Source organism: Argiope bruennichi, chromosome X1 (genome assembly GCF_947563725.1).
Source record: "Argiope bruennichi chromosome X1, qqArgBrue1.1, whole genome shotgun sequence".
Lineage (NCBI taxonomy): Eukaryota > Metazoa > Arthropoda > Arachnida > Araneae > Araneidae > Argiope > Argiope bruennichi.
Window position 1 is genome coordinate 46,759,402 of NC_079162.1, and position 18,498 is coordinate 46,777,899.

The 18,498-nt window shown below is 29.1% G+C and overlaps 1 protein-coding gene across 7 annotated transcripts in view; it reads left to right on the forward strand.

The window, feature by feature from the left end:
• The window catches only part of LOC129959014 (dual specificity calcium/calmodulin-dependent 3',5'-cyclic nucleotide phosphodiesterase 1-like), a 601,405-nt gene that overhangs the window by 443,502 nt on the left and 139,405 nt on the right, over window positions 1-18,498 (forward strand). For all 7 annotated transcript variants that reach the window (XM_056071778.1, XM_056071780.1, XM_056071781.1 and 4 more), the window contains 2 exons: window positions 2,044-2,175; window positions 15,292-15,484. In XM_056071778.1, coding sequence (XP_055927753.1) covers window positions 2,044-2,175; window positions 15,292-15,484 — 325 coding nt within the window. The remainder of the gene's footprint in view (window positions 1-2,043; window positions 2,176-15,291; window positions 15,485-18,498) is intronic.

An 18,498-nucleotide genomic window follows, 5' to 3' on the forward strand; every position in this document is an offset into this window, starting at 1 on the left:
TTAACGTTATGAGTCATTATTTTTGTATCTCAAATCTTCTTAATGGTCTACGGTTGAATGGATAATTTTCTGTAAAGGTGAAAAGGGGGGGGGGGTTATTTTGAGTTTATTTTAAAGACTTGCTTTTGTATGAAATGCTAGATGGAATATTGTTTATATAAAATAATTTTCAATATTAACTCATAAAATCCGTGATAATAATTCAATTAGAAAAGTAATTATAAAATCGCTGCTGGTAAATGTTTTGGAATAATACATTGAAAAATTTAATTTGTTCAACTTAATTTTTCAAACTCAATTTTAGTATATGAAGTGTAGGATTTATATACACATTCGTAGCTATGAGAATTTAATATGACATTTAAAAAATATCACTTTTATTTTTATACATTTAGGTAGTAATAATAATCTATATCATACCATAACAACGATTGTAAAATAATAATGAGGGTTCATTGTTTCAAAAACATTTGAAGCCTCTTAATAACAATATCTAATATTTAATCCTATGCTTCGAGCAGCGTAGAAATTGAATCCTAATCATTCCATAAAATTTGCGTATAAATAATAATTCGCTATTCTATTAAAATGAGTGGATTTATTCGCACGTATTGCATCTAAATAATGATCCGAAATCGATTAAGTATAATATAGATTAAAACATTTATAAAGAAAAGTTTTAAAAAAATTTAAAAACTCATTTTGGGAGCATTGATTATTCTTATATGCATCTTTCAATAGCTTTGGTCTTCAAAGTTTTTATACTGAGACAGTGGAAATTCTTAAGGCGCTTTAAGAAAATTCATAGCGGCCATTTCGTTGCGTCTGTTTTTGGTTTGAAAGTAGTATCGGAGAAATACCTAGAAGTATACAACAGCAATTTATACGAGACTGGTATAACATTCGAGCGATATTACTATATAACGTTCGTCATAACTTTAGTAGCAAAGAATATTAGAAATTGTTGAACTTCTTCTTGAAAGAGAAAAATCGATTCTTTAATATTATCAAAATGCTGTACTTGCAGTTTTCAAGAACTTTTGGTTAGGACGGTGATAAGCCATGCGTAAGTGATAGCAAAGGAAAAATGTTCTTCTACTCCAAATATTATTAGCAGATGAAAATAAAATATTAGAAAAGATTGTCAGTTGCAGAATTTTTCTTAAATGAGGTTTTAGGAAATTTAAGTTGATATTATAATAATAACAATATTTAACTTTGTTTACTAAGACATTATTATCAATTTATAAAATTATGCAAAAAGTATAGAATACATACATAAATAAGGAAACTCAAATTAGTCGCACCTTTATATTAGAAAGTAATATAGTCTATATTTTAAAAAAACAAGTAAAATACGGAATCCTGCATATATTACAAAGATATCCTCAAGAAATCACGAACTTTGCCTGTATTTCTACTGTCCTAGCGAAACTATTATATTTAGTCTGTTTCTGCTGATTAGGGTTCTTGAACAGAAGCTAAGAAAGTTAGGTGCTTGAATTAGGAAATGACTTTTTTTCAAGACTTGTTTATAAGCATTCTGCGATTTATTCAGCTTACAAAAAACTGGAAAGTTGGTCAGATTGACCTGTCTTTTAAAACATTGTATTTTAAAAATTAATGTCAAAAATGTTATAAATATACTTGTATGTATATTTATGCCAGTGTCATTCCTGCCCAATTTAAAAAGTACGAAGACTGAGAACATCTAGGATCATTGATAATACATGCTGACAATGTAGGAAATGTCACATTGTCAGCATGTATCAGAATGCATGTACATTATCAGCGTGTCAGAATCATCCCACTTTGCTAAATAAAATACCATGTATTTAAAAAATAATATATATATTTCGTTAGGATTGTTTTATAATTATATATGAATGTTTTATAAAGTATTGTGAAATAGCACTGCATCCATTAATTAATACTATAATCAACTATGCATGCATTTTCAAGAAATGTATTTTACACTTTAAAACAAAGCTACCGAAATAAAACAAAATAACGGAGTTCTAATTAATTTTCTTTCTTTTTCAGTTGCAAATCCTCCTGAAAATGTTGAACCAACCGAGGATGTGGAGGCGGATGATGAAGAAGAAGAAGAGGAAGCAGAAGCAGGCGCATCAGGTGGTGAACCTGCTCCTCCACAAAATGATGCCGAAGAACCTGGTAAGTAATAAAGATGATTGATTAAGTCTTCTACGGGACTTTCTTTTTTTGTCTTATTTTCTGTCTAAAGCTTTACTTCTATTTACCTAAACTCTGTAGTAAAATTTAATATCACATTATTACTAAATATTTTTACAAAAAATCTAAGATTACTGCACATAATGCTTCTTTAAATGTTAATAAAGAAAGCTACTTAATATTCAAGAAATGTCTAGCTTAATGGAAAATGCCAGATGTTTTGAAGCATGTCGCAGGGAATTTAAAAATATTAGGATTAAATTTTTTAGTTTAAAAGGCAAAAAAAAAATCGTTTTTTGTTTACATCGTCGTTAGATAATATTACGCGAATTTTTTAAAAACTCTTTAGAGGGATATAGTGAATTCTAATCATCGCACAAAACTCTTTTAAATAACATAACTTCTTTACTTAATATTATTCATCAATTTAAGTTAATTTCCTTATTTTTTAAATAATGAAATACTTAATTTAAATTTCAAAAATATATTTTAAAAGATCAAATTAATTTTTTAAAACAATTCATACGGCACATAAACACTTAATGTTTTGATTTTTTTTCAGTTCAAAATGCTTTTTAAAAAATAATAATAATTTTTCATTCAATTATTTCCATTACATTTTTAATAAAATTATTTTGTTCCTACTGAGAAGATCATCTAATATTTAATAATAAATTCATTGGCATCTTGGAAAAAATATTATTTACTTTCTTTTGTATGAAATTAGTAAATATATTTCGATATATCTCTATTTTGCGTATTACGTCGATTCGAAACTAATATTTAATTATTTAAATATGCATAACTTGCTCTTTAAGCAGTCTTTCTCGTCTAATTTTCTTTTCAAAATTGAATGTTGCTCATGAGTATAAATATAGAAAAAGCAATTGCTTAACGAGACATAATCAGTTGCATGTTTAAAAGAAATCCCTTTATTTTTTAATAGCATGAAAAGCATGCATTAATAATTCTTTGAATATGATAAGTAAGTAGAGCTAGAATTTATTTTTATCCCTACTGTTCATGTCTTTGCATGATTTAAATTTTTGATTCGTTCATAAAAATTACTTATCATGTTCAAGACCGCAATCTATATTATTTATGCTTTCGTTTTTTTTTTTTTCAAAATGAGTGTCCTTTAGAAATTGCCTCCGTTGTCAGATTAAAGGATTTTGAAAATGTTAATAAGGATAATATTCCTAATAATAAAGGATTTTTTATTTAAGATTAAATTAATATCCTCGAACTTTTTCACAAAAATATTAACATAAAATATGCTAGAATCATTTCGGGAATTATTCGGCTAGAAAAGTGAAGGATTCAAAAAACTGATAATACCTGTTCCCTTCTAAAAAAATGCCTTTGATTAAAACGTTCATCTATTAATTATGTAGAATATAAAAAAGCATAATGCAATTAATAACCATATTAACGAATAAAGTATAATGTATTCAAGGAGAGTATAAGTATTTAAGTATAAGTATTATTATATTCAAGGAGAGTATAATAATGTATTCAAGGAGAGTATTCAGTATAATGTATTTAGGGAGAACCTTCAATAATTGTTCTTATTTGATGATGTCAAATAAGATGACTTTATTAAACGGGAGGAGGAGTCATGTGATTTAATTTCAAAATTGATAATAAAGTTGCATACAAAAGTACTTATACGTAACTGCACATTTCCTTACACTTTTCATAATGCAAAATTGTGCAATAATTTGTAATTTTAAATCAGTGAGATGCATTTGTTGAGTTTCACATAAACATGAATTGACTCCATCTTAGAATCATCTTAAATAGACATTTCCAGTTTTCAAGGTTTGAAAATAACAGTTAATAATTTTTTTTCTTTCACTATTTACGTATGAATCATCCTTAATGCTTTCAAGTACTAGATTCCGCATTAAATGTTTTATTTCCATTCATATCATTAATTTGATCTCCAGTTATTTTTGTTTTTGGGTCTCAAACTCTAAAATGCTTTAAGAGTCCGCTTTGGCCAAGTGGTAAGGTGTAGACTCGAGGGCGGAGGGCTCCAGATTCGAAACCCGACTTTACTAAAAATACCTTCTGTATTCCACCTTGATGCCCGTTAAATCTGACACTGTGAACCAAATATCTTGATGCGGAAGGTTGAAAAAAAGAATGCCATCTCAGATATAGTCGTCATCATCAGATCAGGTTTCAAAATTGTGAGTCCGTCCTAAAATAGCACTCGTGTGGCTTCCAAATCGACCATTAACATAATTAAATCAATTAACTAGTTTAAATGCAACATTTTATGTCTTGCAGCATAATTCATACAATATGTTCGAAACTTTCTATTATCGCGAAAAATCGCCAATGAATTTAACTTTACTAAATGTATTTAGAGAATTCCTATTGAAAGTGCTTTGCTGTAAAAAGAAAATTTTCGAATAAAGTGCGTACAGAACTCAATGAATTTCTGGTGGGCATGGTATTAAGATTATTTTTCGAGTAAAAAACTACTTATTTATTTTCATAAAGAATGAAAGACTTATACGAAATATTCGCCACTGTAAGTTTCTAAACTAAAACCATTTATCAGGTGGCAAATGGAACCGTGAGAGAAGATATTAGGTTGACTTGATGTAAATCTAGTCATTAAGATAATTTTCGATACCCTCATAAGAACTTAATCGTTTTTCAGAAAAGCCATTCTCTTTGTATAGGAAATAATATCAAATGAAGGATCAGCATCTGTTGAATACTGCGAGACAATCAATACCACAAAAGAGCTTGTAGATTTTTTTGACGGTCTTGTAATACGTCGATGAATGTTTCTTTGTTGCAAAGGACTTTCTTAAGCCTTGAAACAAATTTTTGGCCTGTTTTTCTTTAATGTTTCATTCAAATCCTAAGTTATTTGGCAAGCGTCTTCATACAGTAATTCTCTCAAATATTCGTCTTGAAGTTATTGAATTTTCCATACTATTTATCAAGAGTATGGAAGTTGTTAAGTCATCGAAATTGTTCCATACGAATTGTATTAACATATTTATTGTAAATTTTCAACATAAAATGGTACGTGTCTATTGTATTATTCTCCTCAATAATTTCATGAAGAAAATCTTCTGGAAATGCTTTTCTTTAGGCCAAAACACGAAACTTTTAATAATGTAAATGTAATTATTCCTCACTCTTTAAAAATACATAACATACTGATTATTAAAGGATGTTGTCAAACTTTTAAATTCAAATGTTCTCGAATTCAGTTGCAGGTAAGCATGACCCAAACAACATATATTAAAAATGACTGGATCATGTTTAAACAGTCAATATTTGTGTGCCATTGCCTGATGTGTGCAAGAGATTGGATAAAATATCCTGCCTAATTATTGTTGTACCTTAGGGAATAAATGCTTAGTGCTAAAATTAACCTAAGCTTTAAACTGTGCATGAAAATTCAAAAGAAATATGGAGTCCAAATATTCATAAAATTGGTATCGCAATTTTTTTTTCTACAGATAACATTTATGATCCAGGAAAACCATTGACGAGTAGCACATTTTATACATATGATGATGCAGTTTTAATCAATTAACAAACCGAATCTCCTACATCCGCTGCTGCAAAGAATATGAATATTCTTATGCAACTATAATAAGAAAGGTCCATTACGTTGAGCAGTTTCTCCAAGCCTTTTACAGATTACATGGAAACTGTTGTTCCAATATGGAATCCATTTTATTTCGAAATTTATATTTGCTGCAAATTCAACAGGCAACCAATGGACTTGCGTTACATAGCTAAGTTATTGAATAATGCATTAAATTCATTCCCAAATGATGCAAATCATGCGCTCTTTGGAAAACCATTTATGATCTTGCAGGATTAAAGAGGATATGACGTCACTCAGCAAGGAAGAACAGCATGTTACATGACATTCGCATTAAGTTTTCACATAATTGTGAGGTTACGTGAATTCATCTATTAAACAGATGTTGTTCGTGCAGTTATATCATGAACGATTATAAACTTTTTTTATTGCAAATATAGTCAAAAAGTGGGAAAGACTATGAAAATGCTGTTTAAATGTTCGACGATAAGAAATCTTGCAAGTTCTTTTCGAGGCACTTTTTATTATTTATGAATTATTGCTATCTCATTTGTCTTGGATATTTTTGAGAACGCAGGATATTATTCAGGCATGGACATAAATGTATTCTTTTGATACAATCCTTCTCCGTCATGTGTCTTAAAATAAGATAACTTTTATAGTCAGAACATCGAATTGAGAAAGTCAAAACTTTCCTGCCAGATAATATTATGCAGTTTTCCATTTAATTAAAGACTTCAGTCCATACAATCGGCTTAGAGATCTTAATGTTTACCTTGTTATTTTGGCAGAGAAATTATATGATTCAATATCAAAAATAATATGAATAAGAGCTCTATTATGTATTTAGATTAAAGAAAATAGCTATTATTATACACATCATTTCCTACGATGGTAACAATTCTTACCTCTACCAATACTTTACAGTCTCAAGTATTAGTAACACTTTGCTTCTCAGTGTTCAATCATCTTTAGCTTTGATGACAGAATATATTCTTCTTAGTTTTGGCTCTACAGTTGTTGAAACTGTTGAGGAAGAGTAATAACCCATGCTTACAAAATAGCATGTCGAAATTTCTTCATATTGGATGGTGGTCTTTCAGTGCTTGAATATATCTTCTAACTTCATCCTTCAAATCTGTCACACATGGATCCTACCCCCATGGTGAAGAAGAAACAGGAACTTAGACTAGACTATATTTTTTCTATTTTTCGTATGTTCACTGCTGGTATATTTTAGCACAAAAAGGGTCTTTTTTTCTGTTTTTGCTGTGAAATCAAAGGACCTATTGTTGGACGTCTGATTTTAAAACTAATTAGTCCAAAAACTCTCATGATGATACTCTTATAGAGTACCTTATGATGATCAGTTGTAGTGCACTACTCTTTCCTACATGGTGACTCTCTATTTCAAAATATGGCTTTCTTTCATTCACATGCGATTTCCTCCAACTACGCAGCATTATTCTCAGAGTTATTGGCTTAGTTACAATCCTTTTGAAGTCTCGCATCTGTATTGTACGATAAAGGCCAAAGTTAAGAGGGACCAATTCTTCTGGCGCCTGGAATCGGTCCATTTTGAAGTCACTCAAATATCTTATTTCGCATCTTGCAATATTTACCGATACTACTAGCTAGGAAACCATTTTTTTTAAAAAAAATGAATCCAATTTGTAACGTTAGTGTATTTGCTGTTGCAGAAACGAGTAGAAGTTCCAGAAAATGCTGTTCCTAATATTTTGATCACTCATTGCACATAAAATAATGGAAAAGGATTGATTCTAGGAGATGCTCATATTTAAAACCACCTATTTTATTCATCTTATAGACAAAAGAACTGAGTTGTTATTATACTTCTTAGTGATACTTCTTTGTGAATTTGAAAAAACACGAGAAAAAGTTCGATGAAACAATTTTATATGCATATTTATTTAAAACAAAGTTAACACTATACTATTACAAAAATAATACTCAAGTCACGATTATTTGCTGAAGCTGGCTTCCGATTAATTACTTAAGAGTGGAACTAAATATAGAGTTGATTCAAAAACAGAATAAGTATAATCACCAATTAGAGATGAATTTTATCCCCGTTATAGATTCAATTAAACAAATTGAATGAAACGCAGGAGCTTTATTGCTGCGTGCTCCAAATTTCTATGATATCTTTTAATTATCTCTGAAGGACAAATCGAAACATATTTAGAGCTTTTAATACTTCACTAGGATATTGCTTTACTGTTATTCTTCTAATATGTCTCTAGTATATAGAAAAATTCCTTCATCACCTCTTAAATACATTACAGCTTAGCAAAATTCTAGGAACAAAAAAAATAATTAAGAAAAAAGTCTTTAATTATATTTTTATTCATTTTATGCTTTACTTTATCCCATAAGAGCCAAAAAATTTCGGAAAAGGAAAAAAAATCATTTGTATAATCATAAATTTTGATACTTTAAAAAAATTTAATCCACTACAGAGGTGAGCTTTTCATAAATTACTAATTATCCCTAATAATTATTTTATTCTTTTTAATTAGATGTTGATCCATTCTTCAACGGAACTTAAAATCGGATCCTATTTTTTTAAATGTTCAAAGATTGTTATTTTCAACATTTATATAATTGCATTAAAATTAGATGCTCTTTTTCCAACGATTACACTAGCCTGCAACAATTTCTTGTTTTAAAAGTAATAGTTGTTTTTTATGTATTTTCGCATGCTTATTTCAAAAATAATATCAGTTTTTACGTATCACGTATAGTTTTTTTTGAAAAGTAAATTTTTTAAATAAGTAAAAATACACAGATTTTTTGCGATTTGGATAGGATAAATTAATAAAGTATGCATGTTTATTTGTTTAAATAAATTCTGAAAACCTCTTACTTCATTGAAATTAAATAATACATTTATATTGAATAAATACTTATAATTGTATTTAAAAAAAAACCTTTTATTTTAAAATTCAAAAAATTGATGGCAGTTGCATTTTAACCGTGAAAAATGAAGTACCTGAAAAATTTAATAAAGCCGAATTAAATTACTTAATTCGCGATTTAGGTTTAACTAAAGAAAATGCAGAATTATTAGGCTTTCTGTTAAAAGAGAAAAATTTAATAACGACACATACGCCGTTTAGTTGGTACAGGAATCGAGAAAAGCAATTTTTATCATTTTTAAATTCTGATAACTTCTTTGTTTATTGTGCTGACATACCTGGTTTGTTACATGAATTAGAAGATAATATTCCTTATAATCCGAATGATTGGCGACTATTTATAGATTCCTCAAAGAAAAGTCTAAAAGCAGTTTTATTGCATAAAGAATCTAAACTTGCATCAGTTCCAGTTGCACATTCCATTTTCATGAAAGAAACATATGAAAGTATGGAGATGCTTCTCACTAAAATAAAATACACTGAACACTAGTGGGCGATATGTGGTGACTTAAAGGTTATAGGTCTGCTTCTCGGGCAACAAAGTGAATTTACTAAATTTCCGTGATTTATTTGTGAATGGGATAGCAGGGACAGAGAAAGTCATTGGATAAAAATGATATGGCCGAAGAGACAAGAATGGATTCCTGGTAAGAAGAATATTTTAAATGAATATTTAATAGATCCACAAAATATTTTATTGCCCCCACTTCACATAAAATTGGGACTCATAAAGCAGTTTGTGAAAGCTTTGGATAAAGGTGGAAAATGTTTTGAGTATCTTATATCGAAGTTCCCAAAATTCTCTAGCGCTAAAATTAAAGAAGGTGTATTTGATGGAACACAAATAAAGAAATTAGTTAAAGATTCCAATTTTGAACAATGTATGACAAATAGAGAGAAGCAGGCTTGGGTTGCATTTAAAGATGTCGTAGAAGGTTTTTTGGGAAATGAGTGAAAAGAAAATTACAAAGAACTTGTAACTGAATTATTACGTACTTATCATCTTTTTGGGTGCAATATGAGCATTAAAATTCACTTCCTTCACTCACATTTGGAATACTTCCCAGACAATTTAGGAAAAATGAGTGACGAGCAAGGTGAAAGATTCCACCATGATATAAAGGAGATGGAACGCAGATATCAAGGACGGTGGGATGCTAACATGATGGCTGATTACTGTTGGTCTTTAAAAAGAGACACTGATGTGGACCATAAACGAAAAACTCGAAAAAGAAGATTCTTGACTTCAAGAAAAATACGAAAGTTATCATAATATTGTAAATGAACAGCATTATTGTGTTTAGTTAATAGTAACTACAGTTGCAACTGTATGCATTATACTGCATTTTGTTAATTTTTTCATCGTCATTTGTAAAAAATCCTTACGTGTTACATAAAATTTAATTTGCATTTTGGAATGACATCATCATTGCTGATATAAATCAATTAAAATTTTACAAACAAAAAAATTTCTTTTCTTTTTGCAGGCTGGTGTTATTAGTATCTTAAATAAATTCTTAAAATAAAGTAATGGAATATCAATGTTTCTTAAAAAATTAAAATCAAGACTAATATATGAGAAAAATATGTCACACATACCACTTCGCTGCATTACATTACCTCCACCCCCGTTTTTATAGCTGTAAATCGCCATTCCGGATTGAAAGAAGGTAAAATTTATTTTAACTATCCGTATATTTAAAGTAATGGATAAAACCTCTAACCCTAACTCTAACCACTGGACCGATTTCACCAGTTTTAATTTTAAAAGAAAACTCATAACCCTCAGATACATCATAAATAGGTCATCTGCATCAGCACCATTTTTGCGATAAACTCAGTCACTACTTCACAATATATTCTGCGTGACGAAAACTCTTGGCAGAGTCTGGCAGCTTCAACTGCTGGACCCATTTTGTCCGTTTTTCCTACACAGGAAAGCTTATGGCCCTAGATACGCCATCACCTGCCCCTGCTTCCTACCTCTCTCCATTTTTCGAGCGATATTGTTTTTAAATGCCGGAGTCCTTCAGTTAGACTGATTTCGACACTTTGCATCTTTGTTCTTATGTATTTCAGCAAGATGCAATGGGTATTAATCTGTAATCAGCCATAAAAGATAATATTTAGCTTGAATATGTACATTTTCAAAGATAACTAGTGTTTTTTTTAGCATAATCTATAAAGGTATATTTATTTTTAACATTTAAAGCAATCTGTGTAAATAATATTCCCTACCCCTAATTAGACACCCGGGTCTCTAAATGACCATTTAAAGCAATCGGTGTTAGTAATATTCCTCATTCTAATTAGACACCCGGGTCAATAAATGACCATTATATAACGATAATAGTATGAATGCTGATGTTAATTGAAAAATGATAATCATAGACACCTGCATCAAATCCTTCCTAGGAGATACGTCCCATCATCGAAGTTGGGATCAACACAACCATTCCATCATTATCATACACTCCAGGGAAGCAAAAAGTCACTTATAATCAAGCGGTTTCTCATCTCCATACCTTCAAGTTGCCCTCTTTAAAAAAAAGGATATAATCCAAATAAAATTTCAGCTTGATGCCATGCACCCATCTTTACAAAATCTTACAATGATTTTTCCTATGCTTAAATATCACGTGTATGCAACGAGGTAACGTAATAAAACTGATTTGTACCTTTCAGTCATGATTTTTCTTTTTAGTTAATTTTAATTATCAAGATGTGACTAAAGCCGCTAAATAACAGCTAAAAACCCATTTGGCTATAAATGCAAGTACTAGTGATAGAATCCGTTTTCCTAATTTTCCTAGAAGAAAATTGATTTTCAGTATCAATTACATAGAGTCAAGGAAATAAAATACTTCATACTTGAATAAATTATATACTCTCTGATTCCACATAAAATTTATTACTTTGTCAATTTTTTTAGCCGGGATTTGTTTGAAAATTATTCTTAAATGCGGATAATGAGATCAATTCAAATTTACCTAATACACATCAAGTGCATTTCAGTGATTTCAAATATGAATGGGACAATGGCTCAACTGGTAGAAACATCTATCAAATCATCTCCAAAGTGACCTTTAACCCATCATGTAGGAACAGGCTTGATATTATCTTTACAACTAGCCATGGTCCTTTCCCTTCGTATTTCAAGAGATTCAATATTAAAGGATCGGATCAATGTGGCTGCGACGAAGTAGGCGATTCCATTATGCCACTAGCTGCCCTCTTACCACATCTTTTCATCTCAAAAAACCCACCCATAACCTAGAAAATATCTGGTGGACCAACGTTATGAGAAACAAGATGTCCAAGGTCAAAATTGGAAATCTTGTGCAGTTCCTACAAGCGAACGAGGAATTGATTTCTCCAGACCCAAGCCCAGTATAAATTTTCGTTTCATTTCTCAACCAAGCTCTTCTCCAGAATATATTAACTTCAATAGATTTCATCTACTCATACTCCCCACCGAACACCTCCTTCATCATTATAATATTCTATATAGTTACTTTTTCTGTGTATTGTATATGTAAACTAAAAAAAAAAAATCGTAATAAATACTCCCACGTATATCCTTTCAACCGACAGGAAATCCTAGAAATTTCAAGTTCGGGATATTCTGTGGCGAAAGAAAGAAAGTCCGCAATAAGAAAAGGAATGGAATTTCAAACTTCGTAAGATAGCAAGAAAATAAAAAAAATTATTGCAGTTATATTATCTACGGATAAACAATAACTAACGAGCATTAAATATCTACTTAATTTGCTTCTAAATAAAAACATATAAAAACAATGGTATCAATTCATATTCATGTGACTAATATCAAATACGCCACGCCAGTTTAATCTTGTCTTTTAATAGTACATTTTACAAGAAAAAGGTATGATATAACGGCACATAATAAAAATAAGAAAATAGGATAAGTGCAATTAGATAGCAAAAGCAATTGTATTTGCCATACGACCGTGCCGTCGTAAGAATCAATTCAATTATTTTAGCTATTCATTACTAAATTTATTTCATGCAATATAAAAAGTTTTATTTTATCAAACGATAATAGATTTTTCTCATTAAATAAAAGATTATTTGAAACATATTTAAAATCATTTTAATTTTAAAACGTCCTGCCTGTATTTTGTTAATTCAAGTGCTTCTATAGCATATTTGATTTCCAAATTTAACACCCGCACACAAAGCTTTTATACCGGTTTAACACCTAGTCTTCTTTAAAGCGTTTAAAGAAAATTTTCTCCAATTATACGTTATTTCTTCTTTCAAACAATTATTTAACTACTTCAAAGATCGCGTTTTATTTGATTTAAAGAATCTACGAATACGGAATAAAAATAAAACTCGTTTTCCTATTTTATTCCTCCGTTTCTCTCCATCGTGTTTATTTCATTTCCTTGCTCACGAAAGAAAGAAATTTCTGTTAAATGTTTTACTCGAACGGTTTGTTTCAATATTACTTTCTTAATGAAGCATGATATAGAGTTCCTTTCTTCCAAGTAAGCTATTTATTTTTGAAGCACGTAAAAAAGGCGTTTTTCACTTGTTTGTCCAACTAGAAGTACAAGAACTCTGTAAACATAGATAAAGTCCATTAACTCTTCATAATTTTTTTTGTCATTTGGTATTTGCTCTGACCGAAGTCGCTAAGCGTATATTCGCCCATCAAAAAGTGTTTCGGTCAGAGCTTACTCATCAGCCCTTACCTAATCAAAGTAGTAAATAGAAAAAGAAATGTAACGCTTAGATTAATCCAAAAGTAAGGATGTTTTAATCATTTTATTCATTTCTCGTGATTCATATCCGATGCAGAATTTCACAGGAATAATACTACAAACCACTGTAAAAGCATTTATAATCAAAATTTCCATCCTCCAATTCCAAACGATTGCATTAATATTGTGTAAAATACTTTTAATCGCTAGCTATATGCAACGTTTGTGAATATTTCCAAATATTTATGCAATGAGGCGAATTTGTTATTTATATGCAAAGCTACAATTACGTTTCGATTATTCAACAACAAACTGCGCGAAATAATTGAAACATCTGCGTTGACTGAGGTGAAAGGCCAAATTGAAGGCCTCGCAGAATAGTAGAGTAATTGAAGCGTTCGATTGCATTCTCTGAGATAGAGATTTTAACAAATTTTCCATCTAATTCTCAGCTCAATTCAGTGTCTTCTTTAACAGTCCTAATTTAAAATCAATAGCTAACAAACCAGTACTCTTTTCAATCGTTGCATAGATGCATCGTTTACAAAAAGGTTCAGAATTTTTTTAACTTAAATTGTTATTTATATGCAACTTTACAATAAATGCAACTTATTGCATAATTTATTTATATGCAACTTATTGCATAATCGAATGCTCTAAAACGTATTAACCCACAGAAAATCTAAAGATTAAAAACCCTTTGTATAATTTCTTGATGCATAGATGAATATCTAGTGAAAATATTAATTTAATGTTTTCATCTTAATTTAATGCTTTCATATTAATTTAATGTTTTCAATTAACGAAAAAGTAACTATTCCTTTTTCATCCAATATAATGCAGAAATATTTAGTTTATAACCACATATCTGTTGCAGCACATTAATCAGTCATTTAAGGAATTCATTTAGTTGCATTTTCAATGTACATTTCTAAGCATAATAAATTCTGATAAATAAATTTCTTCTAAAGTTTGTAAAATAATCTTTCTACGACTATATGGTCATTATCTGTAAATTCCCTCTTTATATAAATGTGTTATATTAATATAGCACACTTTTATCTCTTTATGTAAATATCCGAAAAAATTCATTGCTAAGTTAATTTTTAAATGTATTGGATACAATAATATAATTTGATTCAGAATTCTCGAATGTCGAACAGCCCTACATAATGAAAACTGAATTCGATTTTTTAATTTAATTATATAGCTACTTACTCTTATTTCTAATTTTAACATCCAATTTCATGTTTTGCAATGTTTGGATTTTAAAACAAAGGAAAAATTTGGATTACCAATTTATGGAAATGTTGGAGTTTATTAAATCTAATTAGGGATGCTTTCAAATGATTCATGCATGCTAAATATAATAAAAAAAGAGCAATGTGTATGAAATAAATTTTATTTCTTATTTAAGGACGGGCATAGCGCATTTATGCGAATAAAATGTTTAATTAATATAAATTCATTTAAAATGAGCTAACACTTGAGAATAAAATGCTTCATACGTCAATTAAATGTAATGTTTAAAATACTTCATTCATATAAGTTCATTTAAATGCAAAAGGAAATTTTTTCATGGTTAACAAAGCAAACATATAACATGGTAAACAAGGAAACAAATGTGTAAAACACTAAATTCATATAAATTCCCTTTACTTAAGGAGATTCTGAAAACAAATGTGTGAAATACTTAATTCGTATACTTCATTGTAGGTTAATTTAAAAAGACTTTTAAAACCAGATTGATGAGCATACGTGTTTTTTAACTGTCAAAGGATTTTAAAAGTTATTTCTTTTTGTGTATTGTTCAATTTCCTTTGGGAGCTGTATAGTTTTATTTCAGTTGCAGAGGAGAACTTGGAAGCCAGTGAAGAGACCGTGGAAAACGGAGGGGAAGCTGTCGTAGTCCGTCGAATGAACCCCCGAGGAGGACAGCTGTTGAGATCCAAAGCACAAGAAAGTGACAGTTTGGACCAAGCGGAAAATAGACTCCCACCCGTGGACACCATGGAAGCTTGCAACAAAGCAGCAGAAAGGTCATTAACGTCTTTCTATTTTTTTCTACAATTACGCTCCTGCCTCTTTTTACAGTTGACTTGGCCTCACAAACTGTAAAGGATTCTTTCAAGGGTGGATTTTCTTTTCGATCTCTTTTAGAGTGCTTAGTGTTTTCCGAACAAATTCCGAACTCGAGTAGTTACTTTTTTTTTTTGTCTGGAATCTAAGAAATAAACTAGGTGTTGAATCTGTGTAGTCGTAGATGTAATAAAATGTGACGTCAGTGATATTAGAATTCAGAAATATATCTTTATACACAGAGAATTATGAAAAATATTTTCGAATGCAGAAATTATATTCTTTCTTGATAGGATATTTTTATTTCAATTCCGAATAAATTCAGAACTCAAACTGTTATCTTTTTTTTTCATTCGTCCTGAATATAAGAAATAAACTAGGTACCCATTAATAAAATGTGACGTCAATAATATAAAATTTTTTGAATATCTTAGTTTAATAATAGTTCAGTAGTTAATAGTTAGTTTATTAATAGCTATGAAAGTTAAAGAAAAAGTTTATGTAAAATTAATCTTTCAGGGATAAATTTTCTTTTTGATATCAATTAAAGGGATCGGGGATATTTTGCATCTAAAAAGAAAACTAAATGCTAAATCAGAAATGTAACAGGTTTAATAAAATGGGACTTCAAAGATATTGGAATTCATAAAAATTTGAAATGTAGAAGATTTGAAGAAATTACGAAGAGTTTATAAGGAATAATTAGGCCCTTAAAATGGTTTTTTATACATATTTTAGAGTTTTGATTGTTTTCTAAAAAATTCATAACTCAAGTGCATTTATGTATATATACTAGTCTACACTTAAATATGATTCTGGGTAGAAAATTTAAAATGAAACTAAAATTATCTTAAGTATAAGATAATACTTCGTAAATAAAACTGGATCTCCACAAATATTTGCCTACTTGTAATAATAAATCATGAAAAAAAAGATAATATATAAATAATTATTTGGAGAAGAAACCATGATTTTTATGTTTCTTGAATCTAAGTAAAAATCTAAACGTTAAACTGAAGTTATGTAATCATATTTAAATAAATATATTCGAAAGCATTTTATTAAGTTTACATAAAAATAGATAAGAACAATAATAATGACAGAAGAAAATAAAATGAACACATCTAATAAAAATATCGAAAGTTTCTAACTTACAGCTAAATGCAAATTTAGAAGAAAAACCTTATAAGTTGTCTTCCACTTTCCATGATTGCAACAATTATTATTGTTAGAATCATGGCTTTATAATAAAATAATTAAATGACAATTGATATAAGCTAGAAAAATTTCATAGTAAAACTACGCACTCATTATTTTTCGCGGAAATATTATATAATAACAAATTTCGTATACATTTCGGAATCTTGTAATCACATTTTAAAGTTCAGACTAATTCAACAAAAATAATTTCTTTACTTTATAATTAATTTAGCTTCTATACATGGATTGAATAGCATGAAATAGAGTATTTAATATTTAAGTCCTGATCTGTGCGTTATCTTAAGCAAAACTTATTTATAAATTTGCATGTATTATTAAAATTAAGCTTATTAGCTTCGAGACATTCCTTCAAAAGATTGCAGGCATCCATCTTAATAGATGTGTTGAAACCGTTACCTTCAACCTTTGAAGATCTCACCCGTTTTGAAATTCATTATTAAAAGTTTATAATGCATATTGTCTTCTTATGTCATTCTATCTTACAATTTTCGGATGTAAAATATTCACTTTAATCTGTAAGGAAGATGTGATAAAGCATTTTCGACTTTAAAACAGAATTTTAATAAATTTTCAAAAAATAATTCCGGTTTTCTAAACTTTGATATTTTTCTGTCATCGAAATAAATGTCATGAATCTGAATATAAAAAACAATCCCAGCAGAATTCTCATTTTGATAAATAATTTTCGGAGCCAATAATATAAATTTATTATTTTTGAAAATAGGTAGTAATTATGCAGATTTAGAACTGTTATTTCCTTTACTACGCATCGTAAATAATCATAAATCGATAAAATCCTTCCAAATGGCCTTAAATACTAGATATTTATAATTTTTTAAACACATTGCTTTTTTATAAATAAAGGAATAATTTAAATAGTTTTTTTGGATGCCAAATTAAAATTTATACTGTGAGAATCTACCTAAAGGAAAAATCACTAGGATGTTAAATTAGTTGAAACGGCCTTTGCTTGAAAGATTCTCTCCCACCCTACCGACATTATTCTATTATTTTCTTTTTCCTTTTGGGACTTATCCATCTTCCTGTTTGATGAATTTAATTCCTATCATTATAAATGTATCTACAACATATTGTGAATCCACATTATTTACCTACAACCTTACCATGTGCATTTTAATTAAATATAAGCGTCGCTTACTTGAATGCTATCATTTTTCACCAAGAAACCCTTCCAATGGATTAAGTTACCAAAACACTATAATCAAGTCAATGAAATCAATTAACTTATTTAAAAAAATCATGCTTTATTATTTGCAAGAATCCGTAATAATATTAAATCATATTAATTGGCCAATAACATGAATCAGTTTAAATGCTATTTGAACCAATTCTATGCAGCATAAATATTCCAAAACCATTTAAATATAAGTAATGAGCAGGCTTATATAGACTGCCATTTTAGAATCAATATTTAGTGTTTAAATTTGCATTTCGAAACGTAAACATTTGAAACATCATTAGCATCTAGATTATCATCTATCTACCAATAGACATTCATGTCTCTGAATAATAGTCTTAATGAAGTCTGTGAAATTCACTATGCTTATTTAATACATTAATGTCTGATGATTTACAAAAATCCGTGACATTATAAAAAAAAAATGTTATTAGCTTTGGACATAGCACATTTGAAATACAGTATGAGGGTATAGAGAATGTGGCATGAATATTGCACTATCCTATTAAACATAAAATCTAAGCAATATATAATAAACAATCACTCTGTAGTATT